This window comes from Lipotes vexillifer, unplaced genomic scaffold (genome assembly GCF_000442215.2).
Source record: "Lipotes vexillifer unplaced genomic scaffold, Lipotes_vexillifer_v1.1 scaffold822, whole genome shotgun sequence".
In the NCBI taxonomy this organism is placed as follows: domain Eukaryota; kingdom Metazoa; phylum Chordata; class Mammalia; order Artiodactyla; family Lipotidae; genus Lipotes; species Lipotes vexillifer.
In genome coordinates, this window is record NW_006770496.1 from 3,086,413 (window position 1) to 3,108,155 (window position 21,743).

Here is a 21,743-nt window from a genome sequence, read left to right on the forward strand (position 1 = left end):
GGACTGGGGCACGAACCCGTGTCCCCTGCATCGGCAGGCGGACTCTCAACCACTGCACCACCCTTTTTGACGCAGTGGTTGCTCTTTCTGACCATTTTTAAATTGGGTTATTTGTTTTCCTACTTATGAGTTTTAAGAGTTCTTAGTACATTTTACATACCAAACCTTTATCAGATATGGGTTATGCAAAGATTTTCTCACAGTCCCTGGCTTGTCTTTAGTTTTCTTAATAGTGTCTTTTGTGGAGCTGGGGTTTTTAATTTTAATGAAGTTCAGTTTATCAGTTTTTTTCTTTCATGGATCATGCTTTTGATGTCATAGCTAAAAACTCATCCTCAAATAAGATCACCTTGATTTTCTCCTATATTATATATTAGAAGTTTTTTAGTCTGTGTTCTACATTTAGCTCTAAGACACACTTGAGTCAGTTTTTTGCAAGGTGTAAGATCTAAGTCTAGATTTATTTTTTTTTAATGCGTGCGTGTCCAAGTCTTCCAGCACTATTTGTTGAAAAGACTGTCATTTCTCCATTTTGTGCCGTTGTCAAAGCTCAGTTGCCTATAATTGTGTGGATCTGTTTCTAGACCCTCTATTTTATTCCTTTGATCAATTTGTCTATTTTTTTCTCCAGTACCATGCTGTCTTGATTACTGCAGCTTTGTAGTAAGTCTTAAAGTCAGTTAGTCTCAGACCCTTTATAAGAGTTTTCTCTTTGCCTTTGGTTATAAGCAGTTTTTACTATGACATGCCTATGTGTGGTTGGGTTTTGTTTGTTTTAATTTATCCCTTGCTGGGGGCTACTAATACTTTATGAGTCAGTGCTTGATTCTTTTTCTATAGATTCTGGGGACTTCTCAGGTATAATGTCTTTAGGTATAGATTTTACTTAATTCCCTCAGCCATTTCTGAGATGTAAAGTATGACCTTTATACTGTATGCTCTACATCTCTTATGTTCTTTCATATGTTGTTCATCCCTTTGTCATTTTATACTTTCTTCTGACCAGTCTTCCAATTTATCACTTCTTTGTTTGGCTGTGTTCAACCTGCTTAAACCCATTTTTGACTTCTTATTATTGATTATTGTAATATTTAGTTGTATATTTTTTATTCGGTTCTTTTTTTAATGGTTTTCAGTACCCTCCTGGAATTTTCAATCTTATCTGTTATTTCCGTGCATATGTCAAACATAAAGTCTATGTCTGATGATGCCAGACATGTTTTTGCATGGTTTGTGAGCTAAGAGTAGTTTTTACATTTTTATAGTAGAAGAAGAAGAGTATACAATTGAGACTGTACGTGGCCTGCAAGTCTTAACATATTTATTATCTGGCTTTTTACATAAAAAGTTTGCTGACCCCTGAACTAGATTGAGATTCTTCATAGATCTGTTTCTGTTGTCTTAGTGATAATGTCTTATCTCCTCCTATATCTGATTAGTTTTGATGTGGTATTAGACATTGTACATGAACAATTGTACAGTTAATTTGAGACTAAGATATTAACTTCTTCCAGAGAAAATTAAATTTGTTTCCAGCAGGCAAATACAGGGACTAACTAACAATCTTTGATCTCCCTAATGCAATCAGAGAATGAGATAATTCAAAGGTGGGCTTCAGTATTTTGGAGCACTGCTTTGATTTCTGGTTCTCTCTTATAGTATAACCCTTTGAAGTCCCAAACCAAAGCTTGGGGACTTAGCAGAGATCTCATTCTTGGGGTTACCTGACTGCTAAGTGTGTGGAAATCTCTCAACTGCTCTCAGCTGGCAGGCATCTGCTTCTGTTAGAATTGGCTGAAGAAGAAAAGTGACCCAAAATGTCATGCTCATCTCTGTAGATTTCCACCTTTTCTCTGGTCTTAGCTTCCTAATTCTTTTTTTGCTGTATTAGTAAGCTGTGGCTTTCATACAGGTACTTTTATTATTTTTTCGAGCTATTCTAGTTCTCAGTGAGAAGGTTGGTTCACATAACTTTGACAATCATTATTGGAAATATAACTCTCCTCTTATATTTACTTTGCTTATGAATAGTGAAATGCTTTTCTACATTTTTTTAATTCTGCTTTTTTTATATTTTTATTTCAGATAGCCTCATTATTTCCCATGTATGTTGTGGGGTACGTTGAGACAAAAAAATTTCAGAAGATCATCTATATGAACATGGTAACAGTTTTTTGAATATCTTTATTGGAGTATAATTGCTTTACAATGTTTTATTAGTTTCTGCTGTACACCTGGTAACATTTTTAATATTTATAAGTCACATATTAAAATAAGATCTCAGGGTTTATAAAATAGAACTGACTGTTTTATATACCTCCTCTCAAGTAGTATTTAATACATATGATGTTGCTAATATTTAGAAGGATAACTGAATGCCATATTATAGCACCTATACTTTCAACTAGACTGTAGATGTTTTGTATTCTCTGAAACTTTAACAAAAATTTTGTTTTTTTATTATTATTGTCACTACTTTTGTAACTGCCTTTTCTCCCTGAAACCTGAGATTTTTAACACTTTGCATGAATATGACACTCTGAAATTTGTTTTTGCATTATTGTTTTTTTATATTAGTTTCCAAACACATATCCCTTAAGAAAATAAAAAATAAAGATCTTTTAGGTAAGAGCATAAAATAAAGCTTCCTTAGTGAGGGAAATCCTCAAGTAGTTCAACAAAAATCAGATTAGAAAACTAATAGTTATAAGTAAGTCTTTCTTATTATATCCCTCCATTATTGAGTTAATAGAAACAATAAGATTTTTCCTGTTTTCTTTGTACCAAGTTGAAAATAGGGGGAAAAAAATTAAATTCTGCTATATAGTATTTATGGTGTTGAAAATACTTAGAACCTATCAGTGTGTTGAAATTCTGTTATCGCTTGGTCAGGATCTATTTATTAATCTTTTTTATGCAAATAAAGTTTGTATTGGAAATGAGTATATCCCTGTAGACAAAGTATGCATTATGCTATCTATCTAATAACTATAAAATGTATTTATTTTCTTCAATTTTCAGGTTTCGGTTCTCCTTTGTTTTGTGTTGATGTTTGGAAATCCAGTGTATTTATCTTCTTATTATTCTTCGTCTCTATTGATGACATTGGTAAGTGTTTGTTAAGCTTGTGAAGATTTTTTTTAACCTGTCAAATAGCAAGTTTACCCATTTAATATAGGTTAAGGAGAATAAATAAGGCCCTTTCTGGATTACTGCCCACATGAAAAATTTTTCCCAGATAATGTTTTTTGTCTATCTAATCCTTGCAAAATAATATAAGCAAAGTTTACCTTTTTAAGGCAATGCCCAAGTAAAATTTTTTTTAATAATAAGGTAATAAGACTTACTTTTTAAAATATGCCATAATTTGTGATAAAAATTAGTTATTTCCTTCTAAGTCACTTCAGTAGGCTAAATACTTACTGCAGTGACACTGCCATTGCCCAAAACGTTTTTGGAACTCCTCTGAATTGCCTTCACAGACTGTGGCACATTCTTTTAAATGTCCTCAGTGGTGGCAAATCTTTGTCTTTTAAGGGTGGATTTGATTTTTGGAAATGACCAAAGTCTTGTGAATAAGGTGGGTGATTGGGCTGGGTAATACAGATCTTGATCAAAATATAGTGTGACAGCAAAGTAATAAGACCTATTTTCTTGTACGCATAAGGAAATAATCTCTAAAGATAGTTTATAAAGAGGAGTTCCAAACTGTTTTGAGCAGTGGCAACATAATTACAACAAGGGTATAGTTTCTTCATGTGACTTACTTCCATGGAATAACACTCATTTAGAGTTGTATTTGGAATGGTGGTTCAGTAAATCAGTTTTATTACCTTATAGTCACACTTCCATTATTCATAAGCCAGAACCTGGAATGTTCTCCACTGGAATGTTCCTAGAATGTTCTCTTTGCACAATGACCAGAAATGATAACTTACTACAAAAATAACAAAATATAGCACTTTTCCATGCATGGTGCGTTGATTGAATCTTTTGAGATTTAGGTTTTTAACACTTTTTCTCCCCATACCTTTTTTTTTTTTTTTTTTTTTGCCTCCCAGTAAGTAATTTCTCCTCTTCTCTCTCCCAAAAGGCATAGGCCCTTTCTTTTCAACATTTTGTCAAACTTTTTCAGTATTACAGAGTAGATGACTTGTAATAGTGTGTTCATCAACATCTTTCTATGAAAACATTTTTTATTCTAAAACATAGCACAGATGTAGAAAACCTCATAAAACCAATGTTTTATGTACTTAGTTCTGACTAGTACTGATAAGTACTGATTAATGGACTGTTACTTGGCAAACATCCTTAAACTACCATCAAGTCAAAACCAGAACTTTTCTAACCATTCTAGAAGCCTTCCGTGTAACCTGCCTCAATCATAACTCCCTTGAGCTGCTCTAAAACAGTAGTGACTATCTTGACTATGGTGATCACTCCAGGCTTTTCTTTATAGTTTCATCACTTAAGTTTCTATTATTATCTATAGGTTTCCAATATGTCTCCCTGTTTTTTTCCCCTGGATATTTCTTTTTATCTGGGTCACTGAACATGTGAAGGGTTCTGTGGTCTAGATTTTGCTCCCGAGTCCTCATGGTGCCGCTTTACATCTTCTTTTGTCTTCTGTATTTATATTAATACTTGGGTCTAAAACCTGGACATGTTCAGATTTAATTCCTTTGGCAAGTATATAGTATTGTTCTTCAGTCAGGAGGCACATATTTATCTGGTGGCTCTCTTTTTATGATCAGCGTTTAGTACCAGATCCATTAATTCAGTAGGGATTGCAAAATGATGATATTCCAATCCCTCCTTTACAGTTCACATTTCATATAGGAAAAGTAAAGTACATTTCTAAATGGGGGGAGTTGGGAGGAAGTAGAAAAATATTTGAAGAAATAATGACCAAAAATTTTCCAAATTTGATGAAAATTATAATCTCAGAGATGAAGAATATCAGTGAATCTCAAATACAAAAAACATAGAGCTAGAGTAAGCATATTATCAAATTGTTTAAGATCAGCAATAAAGAGAAAATCTTGGGAGTAGCAACAGAATTAAGACATGTTAAATACAGAAGAACAAAGAGTAAGGATGTCAGCAGATTTTTCATAAGAAAAAAGTACAAGCAACAAAATAGTCAAGAAGCATCTTTAAAATATTTAAAAATACTATCTATAATTCTATATCCAGCAAACATGTCTTTCAAAAATGAAGGCAAAATAAAGACTTTATGACCTTTATGTTAAAGGAGGTCCTTCAGATGAAAGGAATATAATATTAGATGTCAGTCTGGCTCACACAAATGAAGGGCCCTGGAAATGGTAGCTAAAGGTTTTCCTACCATCTGTGACAGAATGGATAGACCTTGAGGGCATAATTATGTGACATAAGTCAGACAGAGAAAGACAAATACTATCTCTTCATTTGTGTCTTCTTTAATTTCTTTCAGCAATGTATTCAGTGTGTAAGTCTTTCACCTCTTTGGTTATGTTTATTCTTAATATTTTATTCTTTTTGAGACTATTGTAAGTGGGATTGTTTTCTTAATTTCCTTTTTAGGTAGTTCATTGTTAGTGTATAGAAATGCAACATAGTTTCTTTGTTGAGTTTGTATCCTGCTACTTTGCAGAACTTGTTTATTCTAACAGTTTATGTGTGTGTGTGTATGTAGAATCTTTAATGTTTTCTACATATAAGATCATGCTATCTGTGAACAGAGAAAATTTTACATTTTCCTTCTCAATTTTTCTGGTTTACCCATTTAGTTGTTTTTTTTTCTTTTTTGCACTAATAAATATTACATGTATATTTTATTATACCCCCTCCTACTTACATGAAAGGTAGCATACTATAGTCTTTTGCATTTTGATTTATCAACCTATTCTGGGTATCACTTAGCAACCTTTCCTAGATATCACTCCATATCAGTTCACGGAGATCTTCATTCTTTCTTGTAATTTCATAGTAAGTATTCCCTTCTGCATATTCCATAGATAATTCAACCATTCTCCTAAGTCTGGACATTTTGTTTATTTCTTGTATTTTGCATTTACAAACAATTTTGCATTGTGTAATCTGGTACATTTATATTTTACTATTGTTGGAACTTCAGGAATCCTGGCTCATCTTGGGCCAATTAGATGATGCAAAATTCTCCTCCAATTCTTAGTAATCCACAGGCCTAAGATTTGTTTCTCATTGGAGCTTTTTGTTTTTCCAACACAAACTTAGGAATAAACAAATACCTTACCAACTTGTAGAGATAGTAGGAGGAGTATTCCTAGTCCCTGCATGTCTTTGTCAGTTCAAGCTGCTATAACAAGAATACCAGAATGGGTGGCTTACATGGAAATCTATTTCTTACAGTTCTAGATTCTGGGAAGTCTGAGATCAAGGTGTCAGCTGATTTAGTTCTTGATGAGAACTAAAATCTTCTTGATTTGCAGACAGATATCTTCATTGTATCCTCACATGATGGAGAGAGCAATCATCTCTCTCATGTCTGTCCTTAGAAAGGCACTAATCCCATTTATGAGGTTCCCACCCTCATGATCTAATTACCTCACAAAGGGTTCCACCTCTAAATATGTCACATTGGAGCTTAGGGTTTCAACACAGGATCAGTGGAGAGATGTAAACATTCAGTCGATAGCACCAAGGGTATAGTTTTTGAGGACCCCAGCTGTATGCATGAGTCTTAATTCCAGTTTCTTACCTTTCATAGTCCCAAGTCTTCTGCTGCCCTCCCTTTTAATACAAGCCCATAGGTGTAACCCTGTTCTGCAGACCTCCTTAAAAACTGCCAACTCCTTAAAAACTCTCCTAATTAATGTTTTACTTTTTAAAAATCACTTTCTTTTCTCTGGCACCTGGAAAGTTCCTTTTCTTTCTTATAAATTTAGTTAGATATATATTTTTTTAAACATTTTAAAATATTTGGGAGTTTGGAGAGGAAGGATTTTCATGTTAATTTAGACCACTAATTTTTCTGGGTAACTTACATGTATGCTTGCATGGACATACCTTTCACACACCATCTATCTCCTCAGAGGAACTGCCCTGCATAAAACGTCCCAAGTAACTCAGTAAGGAATTAACTTGATTCTAGGGTCAACTTTCTGGTACACAAAGCATTTGGCTTTCACCCCAAGTAAATTTTCCATGTCCAAATTCAGAAAAATCAACAGTTAAGAAGGAAAATGTCTGGTGATAGCCAAGATGGAAGGGGGTGGCTGTGTAATTTTTGAAATGTAATCTTAAAAAAGTTAATTTAATTTAATTGTGTTATTTTATGTCATATGCATTTTAGGTGATAATTCTAAGGAGAAATAAAATTCAAAGATTGGGTGCATCTGAACTCCACTTTTGGGTAAGTTTCAACATTTTTAGCACAATTTCTTCAAATCCTTTTATATTTCTATAAACTGAATACAGATAATATGCTTTAAAAATGAATGATTTATACTTAGTAAATATTATAAATAGCTACTTACATAAGGTGGGAAACACTCCTTAGCAATATCTACAAGTCATTTTCAAGAAGTTAGTTCATTTATTTCAGCACTACCCTCAGGCCTTTCTTCTTTACTTTTCCTTCTGCTATACCCTACTACCTTGCTTTTAATTTTTTTTTTCTATTTGCTTTGAGTTTCTTTCTTTAGATTTACTAACCTTCTCTTCAAAATAACTCAGTCCATAGTTCTGTCCCCACTTTCCCTTTTTCTGTTTTCTACATTTATCCATCATCTATCTTTCCTTTGGCTTCCAACTTTAGACTCTTATTATTTTTGTCCATTTAACATTTTCCATACAATCTCCCAGTTTCTTTTTATTTCAACTCAGCCACTACCTGATCTTTGTTTGACTTCTTTGCAAATGTACAAATGGATGGCCCATGTTATCTCTATATTTGTATGTTATGTTACAAAGTAAAATAAGTACCTTATTAAGTAGGCACTGCAATGACTAATTCTCATAATATCAGACAGATGACATTCTTTTTCTCTAGATCTTTAATGTACTCCTACTAAAAAATAAAATCTACCATATTAAAGAACTCTGTGATTACATATTATATATTGGTATGGTAAAAGTGGAAATGATAAGAGGGTAGATAGCCACTCAGAATATAAACAAACAAAATGGAATGAGTTGCCAGTTTCTTATTGCTGGAAGCATTCTCCCATCCCCTATGGTGAAAATACACTTGTTATTGAATGATATGACCCTTCTAATATTTGACTTTTTTTCATCAGAAAAATTGGCACAGCTTGTTTTTTTAAAGATTAAACCAAGAAATCAACAGAAAATTTAAAGATTTTTATTTAATAATTTAACTCAAAAGGAAGTCAAAATTTTAATTACAAATTACTGAAAAATGACAACAAATAGAGCAGTATCTGTGGATGTTTAGGGAATTCTGCCAAAGTTGTGTTCAGAGGAAAATTTATTGTCTTAAATATTTTCAATTTTAGACTGCAAAGAATAAAAAGCTTTCAAGTCAAGAATTTCAAAGAAACAAAAATCTAAGGAGAGAACAGTTAAGATATAATGAATGTTCAGCTTATATTTATGTTTTAAAACTGATATAATTAATACCATCAATCGCTTGCAAAAGGGAGAAATTAGTCATGGTAGTCATCTGAACAGCACAGAAAACATTCTGGCTTTTTATGTCTTTTTTCTGGAAGACCGTCAAAAAGAAATAGCAAAGCTATTTTGTGAAATAACACTTTTTCTTACAAAAACACCTGTTTTTGTAGGAAAAAGGGATAATCCATTCTTCTCAAATTGGCTTCATCCCAGGAATGCAAAGATGTTTCTGGAAAATTTATAAATGTAAATTGTCACACTAGCAAATTAAAGGAGAAAAATACTTTATGATCATCTCATTAGATGCAGAAAATAAATTTCATAAAATTAAACACCCATTTATGATAAAAACTCTTAGCACAGAAGAAATATCAGGGAATTTACTTAACCCAATAAAATTCTTCAGCAGTCATTGGTTTTGCAGGAGAGATATTTGGAGTATTCCATTTATGAAGATCAAGATAAATATGTTTTTTCACATTTTATTAAAGGTTCAAACATGTAAAAGCAAGAAAGTAAATAACAGGATTAGAAAAGAAATGGAAAGAAAAATCAAAATTTATTATATCATTATTTACATATAAAACAAAATAATTATAAGAAATTATAAAAATTCAATAACATGGCTAGGTATAAGCTTAATATTCAAAAGTTAATTGCATTTCTGTTCTTTGGCAACAAACAAAAAACATATTTTTGTAAATATGCCATATATATTAGGGAGAAAAAAATACATAGTATCTGAATAAATCTAATATTTTTGAAATTTAAATTTTTTAAAAAAAAATGTGTAAAAGCATTTATCATCTAATAAGGATAAGCAAAATTACAACTTGAATGAGAAAAGGCAATAAAGAGATGTTAACACTCAGATGAGTAAGATGTTGGGATTATTTGGCAAGAATTTTAAAGCAGTCATCATAAAAATACTTCAGTGAGCAATTATAAGTACTCTAGGAGCAAACAAAATATCACCAAAGAAATGGAATTTTTTTTTTAAAAAAAGGAATAACTTGGGAATTTTTTTTTTTAAATAACTTGAAAAATACTGTAACTGAAATAAAAAAACTCAGTGAATGAGCTTCATAGAAGAATGAATATAACAAAGAAAGCAATCAGTGTACTTGAAGATAGAAGAATAGAAATTACCCAATCTAAACAACAGAGGAAAAGTAACTGGAAAAAAATGATAGAGGCTTAGAGAAGTGTGGGACAATAACAGAAGATTTACTGTTTGTATTGTGGAAGTTCCACAGGAGAGGAAAAAGAGAGTGGGGCTGAAAAAGTATTTGAAGAAGTAATGGCGTAAAATAGATAGCTAGTGGGAAGCAGCCACATAGCACAGGGAGATCAGCTTGGTGCTTTGTGACCACCTAGAGGGGTGGGATAGGGAGGGTGGGAGGGAGGGAGACATGAGGGGGAAGGGATATGGGGACATATGTATATGTATAACTGATTCACTTTGTTATAAAGCATAAACTAACACACCACTGTAAAGCAATTATACTCCAATAAAGATGTTAAAAAAAAAAAAAGAAGTAATGGCTGAGAACTTTCCAAATTTGGTAAAAGATGTAACTCTACAGAGTCAAGAAACTGAGTTAATCCCAAGTAGGATAAAGCCAACAAAATCCATGCCAAGACACATCATAATTCAACTTCTGTAAATGAAAGGCAAAGAAAAAGTTTTGAAAGCAGACAGAGGGAAATGATGCATTACCTTTAGGGCAAAACTGATTCGAATTTACAGCAGACTTCTCATCTGAAACTATGGGAGGCAGAAGGAGGTGGCACATTTGTCAAGTGCTGGAAAGAATTGTCAACCACAAGTTATATATCCAGTGAAAGTGTCTTTTAGGAATGAAGGGGAAAGTAAAACATATTCTCAGATGAAGGAAAACTAAGAATTTGTTGCTAGAAGAGCAACCCTTAAATAATGATTAATAGAAGTCCTTGAAACAGGAAGTAAATGATGAGAGAAGGAATGTTAGAACATCCAGAAGAAGTAAAGGACAACAAAATGGATGCACATAGGTCTAAATATAATAGACTATTCTTCTCTTGAATATTTCCTTTCATGTGTTTTTGTTTATTTTGTTGTTCTTTATCTAGATATTTGAGTCCAGCCTTTCATTTATTTCCTTTACTCTCATTTTTATTGATAAAAGTTTATGAGGCCATGAATTTTCTTCTGATCATTGCTTTACATGCGTCCCTTAGTTTCTAATATGTAGTTTTCATTACCATATTTAAAAAAAATTTTTTTTGAGTTTGTGTTTCCCTTTTACTCAAGACTTATTAATAGGAGGTTTAATTTCCAGGAGGAAGGGCCTTTTGGTCTTCTGACTTCTATCTATTTTGTTTATTTTCTAGATAATTCAAGGAAGTGCTTGGTTTTGTGGGACAATCATTCTGAAATTTCTGACATCTAAAATTTTAGGTGTTTCAGACCATGTAAGTACTTTCTAGTTAAAACATTGGAATTTATATACATATTTAATTGGATGAAGACTTTGAAACCATCTGTTTTTTGTTTGTTTGTTTGTTTTTTTGAGGTACGCGGGCCTCTCACCGCTGCGGCCTCTCCCGTTGCGGAGCACAGGCTCCGGACCCGCAGGCCCAGCGGCCATGGCTTACGGGCCCAGCTGCTCCGTGGCATGTGGGACCTTCCCGGACCGGGGCACGAACCCGCGCCCCCTGCATCGGCAGGCGGACTCCCAACCACTGGGCCACCAGGGAAGCCCAGAAACCATCTATTTTTAAATGAAACCTCTTCATTTTATAGAGGTTAAGTGCCTTCTTCAAGGTCCCAAACTAGTTATTGGCAGAGTCAGTACTAACCCTGCAGATCTTTTCAACCCACTAAGAAGAAAGTATATCAATGAATAGTGACTTAGCCTTCTAGGAAAAAAATATGTTAAGTAGTTGTTTATATTTTGGTTAAAATACAAATAGTTTGTTTAATAAGTTATTAATTCATTGTAAATGTTAACATATGAAGAGTCTGTACTCAGCTTTGCAATATAGAACTCAAGATCTCAATATAATTTTATTTATAATTATAGACTAAAATTAAGATGTGATTTGATATTTTTAAAGATTTTCTTGTATAAAGAGAATGATAAAAATTCTCTGTCTTTTCAACTTCTGGAAAATATATGGACAACATCCCTCATGCATGTTGTTTCTGTCTGTTTTAAGGCTAATACCTCAAGTAATGGCCCTTTTCAAAGCAAAAGTTCCTATTTACTAGTTTGTTTTGGGAATAGAAAACAATATATGATTTTAACTTTTGATTTTTCAGCACTTTCTGTTTGGGTATGAGGATAGATGAGTGTATCATACAATAATCTACTCTGAAATTTACCTTATGTAGTACTCTGCAATTAGGACTCTGTCTAATGCTGAAATTGCTTCAACTTTAACAAGGGATTATAGATAGTTACTCTTTTAAAATGTCAAATGCTGTCACTATCCAGGAGAATTGAGACTGCATACATGTTCATGTTAAATAAAATTTCAAAATGTAAGGATTTATTTGCCATTTATTGTTAGATCTGCAGAGTGGTTTATTAGGTTTATTTGTTGTTCTTAAATTTTTATTCTGTAGGGGGTATACATTTTATGGTAAATTTATTTAGGCCTCCTAAGTTATTTATTAAGTTGGTCTGTTATTTTCTTTCTTGCCTTGCTCCACATTGTCACCCAACTCTTTACAAATCCTAAAACACACACACACACACACACACACACACACACACACACACACACCCCTTGGTATTCTTAAGTGACTTCTGTGTGACAGCTGTGAGAAAGACTTGAAACTAAAGTGGCTTGGTTAAATTGTAATTAGTAACCAGGCCTATTCTAAATTAGAAAAATAAAGTTAACTGTAAATTATCCTTGCTACTGGTAGATAAGGGGAATCATGAATAAATGAAAACCATAGATAATCATCAAAGTTGATATATAATAATTTATGTCCTTTTAAAGTAGTTTGAGTTAATGTTTTACATGCCAAGTATTTTTCTTTATCTGGCCTTCTAAGAATGCAGTGTAAAAATAATTGTCTCACCAAAGTAGGTAATAAATAATCAGTAGAAAATAGTTCTACATTGGATTTGGTTGGTGGTGTTTATTTTAAAGTTCTTTGAGATCAAGTAACTAAATCAAAGGATTATGTATAGTTGTTGTAATTCTCTTGAAAAATAGCTCTCATAGTTAATGGCTTGAATGTATGTCTGAAAAATTCAAGAAGCACCAAAAATTGTGCTCAATGTATGAGGCTTTGTGAAAATGACAGTGCATGGAAAATTTGTTCATGATTTACAATGTGTGGTGAAAGGAGTTAACTGAAATTGTTTTTTTCTTGATAAATGATCTGATTATAAAATCTCATGATCAACTGCATGGTGGTTTGTGCCCAGCAAATGTTGATAGCTCATTCTTTACATTATCACCTTCTTTGCTTGGTTTTTCTGAACTTCTTTTTCCTTTTCATTTCTCTTGCTATTTCTGTTTGTTTTCAATTTTCTTCATAATTCAGCACATAATGTGATTCACTGCATTTTTTTTTTGGGAGAGGCATCTATGTACCTTGGATTTATCTTCTCTGTAGACTTTGTTACTATTACATCAAACCAATTATTATTAACTATAATTATTTGTATAATTTTAATTTGTTTTTATTTTCTTCCAGATGGGCCTGAGTGGCCTTATTGCAGCCAGAATCTTAAGATATACAGATTTTGATACTTTAATTTACACCTGTGCTCCTGAATTTGACTTCATGGAAAAAGCGGTATGAATGTTTCTTTTTTTCTCCTCTACAGGTATGATGGGTTCTTGCTCTTAAGTTTTCCCTTTAATCTGAAACTCAAAAGTTTTATTCAGAAACACCCAATTTACTTACTCTATCATTTTTTTACGGTAACTTTTGCTAATTATATGGCCTTCCTCACCTGGTTTTTTATGTGTAAAATCAGTAAACAATGTCCCCTACCAGGGTGAGTGCATAAAATACTGTATGACCCATAGTCAATTACTGTTACTACAGTTCAATTACTTTTAATAATCTGGGTCAGTTGGAGGTATGAGACCACTCAGGAAATATAAACCCAAATTCTTGTTTTTGTTTTTTAAAAATTCAGGTTTTTTTCACTTAATATCCCAAATATTACAAACTTAAAATAAGACATTGCCAAGAAAGATATACTACTAATCATCTATTATTCTCTTATCTATCCAATCAGTCATACATTTATTCAAAAACAATTATTGACCACTAATTATCTGTGAGGCAGTTTGTAGTCAGACTATGAAGAGTAAAATTACTTGATTCCTGCCTTCAAGAAATATATAATTTTGTTACATGGTAAATCACACTCTATCACAATTCATGAGAATTATTTAGCTGCTGCTATTATTTTATTACTTATTCATACTTACAGTAATTACTTAGTGTAACTTTCTTCATTGTTAGTTCTGTAGTTTCACAAATGAAAATAATAGAATTTGCAGCCCAGGAAATGATAATCTAGGGCCCAGGGATCAGTAAACACACATTTTAAACTTACTATTATATAATATAAATAAAGGAAAGATAAAGCCAAAAGAAAGGAAAAAATAATATCCATAGCTAATTTTAATAGTTTTTATCATTAAAACTATTTGATATATTTGTGTAACTATTTTATATTTTTGATTCTTGTATTAGAACATGAAACTCAATAAATATATAGTCTGTTAATGACAAAGATATCTTTTACCTTTATGAAATCTTATTGTGACACTCAAGTTGACATACATTTTTATTCATTTAATATAAAATTTAATAAATAATTATTTTGAATAATTTGCTATATTTCAGACGCCACTGAGATACACAGAGACATTGTTGCTTCCAATCGTTATGGTGATTACTTATTTTATCTTTAAAAAGGTATTTAAAATTTTTTCCACTTGCTTTTGGGTTCATGACAAGGACTTAGATTAATGCTAATAGCTTAGAATTCTGTCTTACTTTTAGGATGAACTCTTCCCTCCCTAAAAAACTTTTTTTATTCAGATTTTTCTTTATCTAGTATTATGTGGGTTTTTTTCTGAAAGCCACATTAGAAAAGATATTTTTACTTATTCTTTCGAAAGAAATTTGTCAGTTACCATGTTCTAAGAACTACATTAACAAAGTAGGTACACTGAGATAAATAAGACAAGCCCAGCCCTATCTTGAAACTCACAGTCTGAGCCGGGGGGAACATTCAGCAAATAATTTCCCAAATGATTAAATAATTGCAATTGTTACAGGTACTAAGAGAAAAGTACAATGACCACTTTGGTATCTTTCAAATATAAAGCACATTCAAAAAAGTCTTGATCCATTTTGAGACATGAATAGGAGAAATTTGTATAGCCATTAAAATATCATTCTCTACTGTTCACTGTGTTCACAAAAAAACAAAATGTTATCACAGTAGAAGAAATAATGTTTAAAATACCACTGGAAGATTTTCTTGGTCTGGGAGTAGTTTATCCAAAAGTCTGGTTAAAGACAATGGGTCCTCGGGCTTCCCTGGTGGCTCAGTGGTTGGGAGTCCGCCTGCTGATGCAGGGGACACGGGTTCGTGCCCCAGTCCGGGAGGATCCCACATGATGCGGAGCAGCTGGGCCCGTGAGCCATGGCCGCTGAGCCTGCGCGTCTGGAGCCTGTGCTCCGCAACAGGAGAGGCCACGGCAGTGAGAGGCCTGCATACCGAAAAAAAAAAAAAAAAGACAGTGGGTCCTCAGTTTTTAGCAATTTTGAACCATCTTTATTTTTATTGTTTAAAAGTTGTCCTGCCTTAAGTCAGTATGTATTTTATGCTTTTAAGCAGATAGCAATAGCATGATTTCTCTGTCATACGAAGTGTGGTTCTGTTGAAGCCAGTGTTCTAAATTTAAAGTCAAATTGTCTATCTTCACTATGTATTTCCAGTTCCCACATTTCTCATTCCTTTGTTTTCACATAGAAGATGAATAATTTATGAGTGAGAAAGGCATCTCCCTGTACATCTCTGTTGTTTCACCCTTGATCCAGTTCTCTAGGGACCACGTGGAAAGAGTCAGGATAGATACAAATGGGTAAACTACACACAGGTTTGCTGCTTTCCATTGCTTTGGCCCTACTTAGCTCAAGTTGCATATTTTCTCCACTAGCCTATTTCTCTATTCCATCATGGCAATTTGTGTTATTCTTACAAGGCTCCACTTGGGGGGGGACTAATGCAAGAATTAACTGTTCAGAGGGGAGATATCTAGCACAGGAGAAAATGATAACTAGATCTACTATTAACTATTTTAAAAATAAAGATACAAGATCTAAGACTCATAAACATCATACTAGCCCCCAAACATACCACAGCTCAAACCGTACACGTGCAGTAGCAGGCGCACTCACACATGCATGCACGCATGCGTGCGCGCGCACACACACACACACACACACACACACACATACACACGCACACACACATTCCTGCAGCCATTAAAGCTTAACTCCTTTCTGCATCCACATAAACATCTCAGTCTTTAATTGTCCTATTATGGCTTATTTTCCACCTCAGGGCTACTTCTGATGTTCATTTAACTTTTCACTTGTGTGAAATCACTTCTGAGAAGGAAAGGAGGAAAGCATGTCTAGTATGATTTCCTGTAACACTATTGAATCTTAAACTGTATAAATTCATATATTCGGTTATCTATACCTTTGAATAGGCTTTTGCTTGCCAAAAAGACTGATAATCTCATTTTCATTATTTGAAACATTCGTCCCTGCCGGATGCCCTTGAATCAATGAGAGAAGTTAAAAATTCTAAACTTAGATTTAATTTAACATTAGAGTCGAAATTTTATTTTGTATTTTTTTCAGTGTTTATCTGTGGGTTATAAGCCACATATCATGCAGAGTGCAAAATTTTAAGTTCCCCGTAAATTTCTTAAGTTGTGTGTAATTGCTGCTAAAACCTCTTTGGCCAAAGTTAGCTCCCACACTTTTTGCCTTCACTCCTCCCTCTCTCATAATCGTCTGGTACACCAGGGAAGTCCCATTTTGATAAGTGCTCTTAAGCCTTCTGTAGCAGTCACTTCAGGCTGAGGTAGATCAGGGAAGCAGATATGCCATAGCTAATTTTATAATCAGGAGTTTGAGTGAAGCAGGCATATAGACTGTGTAGATAGAGAGAAATTCCTAATTCGCTTACAAGGTCAAGATAAAATAGTCTCTGAAAGTACCTGGAGGAAGCTGCCTCCTTTGTGGAAACCAATCCCCCACAACCCACCTGCCTCCCAGTAAAATATAAACTTAAACACTGGTAAGAAGTTATCCACATATAAAAAGCTTAGAATTTTAGACCTGAAAGATTTACTCCAAACCTTTTTTTTTTTAATAGAAAAGGAGGTTACAACTTCAAGAAATTATTTGCCTGAGGTAGAGCTGGAACTAAACTGTTTCTGAGGACTCATTTTAACAATAAAAATAAAATACTTCTTTCTAGTGGGGGTATTTTTGTTAATGAATCAGGACATTTTAAACATCACTTAATTCCTTAGAAATTTCACCGATTTGATTCTATTCACAGGCTTTTCGTGATATTTTACGTGTCTTATCTGCAAACACTTATCTGAGGTAATTATTCCATAGTTGTTTTTAAACCATACTATATTCAGTTATTAAATAACTTACTGTAATATCAGTTTTCCAAATGAATATACATTAAACTTAAGCATTATGATTACAACAGGAAACATGAGCCAAACTTAGATGTCTTCTTAAGAAAAAAAGACCGAATGTATTATTCTTATGGCTGTCTCTCTTTTATGCATTTGGACTTGTTTTGAAGGGTTTATATTTGTGAATTAACTCAAAGTTTAAATTGATTTAGTTTAATTTTAATATACCACTACAATTTAAAGTCAGTAAACAGAAGTAAGCTAAAGTTTTATTTTGGCGATTCTTTTTTTTTAACTTTCAGAGAAAGCATACTTGTTTTTCTGAATATTCATGAAATAACTTTTCCTACATTATTGTTAAAACTGCTTATTTTATTGCATTTCTTTGTGGTTTTATTAGTCACTAGAATTATGGGATAAACAAATATGAGCAAAATATAACTCAAATCACACATTGCTATAGGACATGAGAATTGTGAAGAAAACTTCCTACTGAGGAAAATTTTACCACATTACATTTTATATTTGTAGATATGTTCATTAGATAGATTATTTTTAATAAAATTTATTTTAGGACAGTTTTAGATTTACAGAAAAATTCTGAAGATAGAATAGAGAGTTTCCATGAACCCTGTACCCCATGCTTATATTTTCAGTAAACAGCTTTGTATGGTAGCCAGAAGAGCTAATTAGAATCTTATGGTTGAAATGGTAACATCTTGTTTGTTGAAATTGTTTCCAAATCAAGAGGGTTAGTAGATCCACTCTACTTTGTTCTGGTCAGATGGATCCTGGGGGAACATGTCTTGACATTCTAAAAAGAATGTTTTTAGAGCCCTGAAAACTGTTCACTTAAGGAATGCATGAAGAGACCTAGGATATTTAATTGAATAATAGAAGATTGAGGGGTACATGGCAGCTGTCTTCAAACATTTGAGAGAGTATAATGTGGAAGATGACAGACGTGAGGGAGCCAATTGGTGGAAGGAAGATACTTAGCTCAAAGTTAGGAGGTCTTTCTTGGCGATTACATTCCTGAAAGTGATGGCTATGGGCAGAGTGGCCTTTAAATCACAAAAATAATACAGTTGACTGTTGAACAACATGGATTTGAACTGCATGGGTCCACTTATTTGCAGATTTTTTTTCCAATAATAAATACTACACTATTACTAGATCTGTGGTTGGTTGAATCCTGGGATGCCGAGGGACCAAGTATATGGAGGGCCAACTATAATTTATACTCGGACTTTCAACTGCACCCCTCACCTCCATGTTGTTCAGGAGTCAACTATATGCTTATAGTAATACAATCATAAAAAATAGTATATCAAGAAAAGAGGAAATGTTCCCCTCTCTTCGATGTACTCCTCAATTAGTGCTGATTGTAAGTGGCTTTGTACGTATCATTCCAGAAAACACTTCTGAAAACCCAATGTATTGTTTAAATGGTATTATTCTGTAACTTTTATGTAACAGCGTGTCTTGGGCATCTGCCTAGATCTTCCTCATACTTTGTAGTAGTCTCCACGTTTTATTGTTCAGCATCATGAGTGACTATCCCATAATTAGCCATTCCCACATCAGTGGACATTTAGATTATATTTACCTTTTTGTCATAACAACCAGTGCTATGAGTAATTAACATCCTTGTACACATTCATTTGAACACTTATATCAGTATTTAGAATATTTAATATTTGAAATACTTGATATGGGACTGCTAGACCATAACGTATGAATTTTTATAATTTGATGGATACTGAGAACTTATAATGGTGAGAGTGTCCCTTTCTCTGCATCTCCATGAACACCACTGTTATTAAACTTATAACATTTTCTAACTGATAGTTTTTTTAAAAGTAACTCATCTTACAAGTCTTTGCCAGTGAAGTTTTACATCTTTCCATAAGTCTGTTGGCTATTTGCAATTCTTTTTGACCATTTGAAAATTGATTTGTGGTGTCTTTTTATATTATAGACAATAATCTTTTGTCTATTATGTGTATAACATAGTTTATTCTAGGATATCAATATATAGTTTATTAATGGTCATTGCTTTATAGAAGTTTAAAATTTGTATGCAATCACAACTGTACACTTGCTGTGTTTTCTGTGTTAACTTCTGTGCTTAGAAATACTTCACATCAAAATCATAAAAGTTTTTCCCCATATTCTCTTTCATAGTTTTCATTTTTTGCCAAATAAATATGTGTATATATAAAGTATATAATACAATGATTTGATATACATATATGTTGTAAAGTGATCACCACAACCAAGTTAATTAACACATCCAACACCTCACAGAGTTACCTTGTGTGTGTGTGAGAACACTTAAGGGCTACGCTTTTAGCAGATGTCAAGTCTATAATGCAGTATTATTAACTATAGTCACTATGCTGTACATTGCTTCCTCAGAATTTCTTCATCTTATAACTAAAAGTTTGTACCCTTTAAAGAACATCACGTCATTACCCCCAGTCCCCAGACCCTGGCAACCACCAGTCTACTCTCTGTTTCTGAGTTTGACTTTTTTTTGGTCTTTTTTAGATTCCACATGTGAGTGATACCATAAAATATTTGTCTTTCCCTGTCTGCCCTGTTTCACATAGCGTAATGCCTTCCAGGTTCATCCATGTAGTTGCAAATGACAGGATTTCCTTGTTTTTCATGGGTGAATAATAATCCATTGCATATATGTGCCACATTTTCTTTATTCATAGTTGCCCTAAAACAAATGGACTGCCAGATATTTCTCTAACAAAGATGGGTTTATTGGGGGTCAGCAGAGGATTGCACTTTGAGGTTTACAACCATGGTGAGCCACATGCAAGTCCCTGCACAGCAAGGACTTTCATAGAGGGGAAAACGAAGTTGGGAGAGCTATAGTAAACCAAAAGTCCATGGCTTTTCATTGGCTGAATCCTTGCCAGGAAAGAAGAGGAATCCTTCTTCTTCCTGTTGGACTCTGCTGTTGTTACAGGGCATGAAAGTTCCTCCTCCTTGTCTCCAACTTTATTTAATTGAGATTCCTATTTATTAATTTTTTTTACTTTCCCCCTTTTGATCAAGACCTTTCTCTGAAAGCATCATTGATCAAGAGTCAGGTTTTCTAGTTTCAGCAGCTTTTTGTCCCTCAGTGCCAGGAAGGACCTTTCCTGAGTGTAGTGTCTCACATCAGAGGAAAAGTGCACAGATTGGAAACCTATTGAGGTCACATGCGAGTAACAAGGAGGGGTGGGAGGGAGAACTCACAGGCACTTTTTTATCTAAAGTTCATATGTTATCAAGATACTAAATATCTGTGATCATCCGAAGTGTTATGTCATCCTTAAAAGTTTGATGACAAACTTCCAACAGTCCTGGCCTGGATATCCTGGGAAAGCTGTCTCGTCAGATGTCATCTACGTCAGTTCTGGGAAATCTTTACTTTCAAGTCGCCAGATGATGTGCAGGTCCAGTCAGGGTTCTGTACTTTCTTTAGGTGTGTCACATGAATCCAAGAGTCTGTTCCTTGGATTCTGGTGGCATAAGGGTTGGTTAGCAGTACCTGATAGGGGCCCTTCCAGCAAAGTTGAAGAGAGTTCTTCTAGACGTGTCTCTTCCAATAGGTAAAATCTCCAGGTTGCAAGGTGTGGTGGTTAAGGTTTTTGTCTCCCAAGAGTGAACTGTGAAAAGACTGCTGTAATAAAACATGGTTATTTTATTTTTTTAATGCTAATGTTACAGTTTAATGAACTGTGTTTAGTGCTTTACGTAATTGATCTTGTCTAATCTTTGTAAAAAAAAAGTCAGCAAAGTAGACATTAGCCCATAGTACAGAAGACAGCACTGAGAATGGGATTCTTCTACTCAACTGGCAGGTGGAGATTGAGTTAGATGCCAGATCTGACTACTGAGCCAGTGATCTTAACTCTTCACTCTGCTGCCTTTCACAGCCATGTGCTTGGGACTTCAGTTCCTACTTCTTATCTTCACTTCTCCAAAGCAGTCCCTGGGTTTTCAGCTAAATCCCACAGCCAAACCTCTGGTTGACTGAAAAAACAAATCAACCAACAACCAATGGGAAATCATCTTGCAATAGGCCAACGGAGATCTTGACAGGCATTTCATCCAAGATTGAAAAATAACCAAGGGTTGTAAGAATTGGATGTCAGCAACAGAATGACATTTTGAATTGAGACAGTGATTTTAGTTTCTTCATGGCATAATGGTAGAAATTATTCTTAAATAGAACACCTCCTAAGATAATATAGGTCAGTAGTTTTTGTATTCAGGTTTAAGTGCTTCAGGGAAGGTGCCAGGTGACCATCAAGCATATGACCTGAAGCCATCTCCCCACATCCCTTCACAATAACACTCTAATATTTGGTGGCTATAAGGCACTTTTAATTTGGAATCTAAACAATGTCCTTAACAGAAGCCTGTCTTACTTG

At 33.8% G+C, this 21,743-nt stretch overlaps 1 protein-coding gene across 2 annotated transcripts in view; it reads left to right on the plus strand.

Moving 5' to 3' along the window:
• The window catches only part of DPY19L2 (dpy-19 like 2), an 89,293-nt gene that overhangs the window by 42,439 nt on the left and 25,111 nt on the right, over window positions 1–21,743 (plus strand). For both annotated transcript variants that reach the window (XM_007446124.1, XM_007446123.1), the window contains exons 10-16: window positions 2,086–2,163; window positions 3,022–3,108; window positions 7,316–7,375; window positions 10,972–11,052; window positions 13,298–13,399; window positions 14,468–14,539; window positions 17,214–17,260. In XM_007446124.1, coding sequence (XP_007446186.1) covers window positions 2,086–2,163; window positions 3,022–3,108; window positions 7,316–7,375; window positions 10,972–11,052; window positions 13,298–13,399; window positions 14,468–14,539; window positions 17,214–17,260 — 527 coding nt within the window. The remainder of the gene's footprint in view (window positions 1–2,085; window positions 2,164–3,021; window positions 3,109–7,315; window positions 7,376–10,971; window positions 11,053–13,297; window positions 13,400–14,467; window positions 14,540–17,213; window positions 17,261–21,743) is intronic.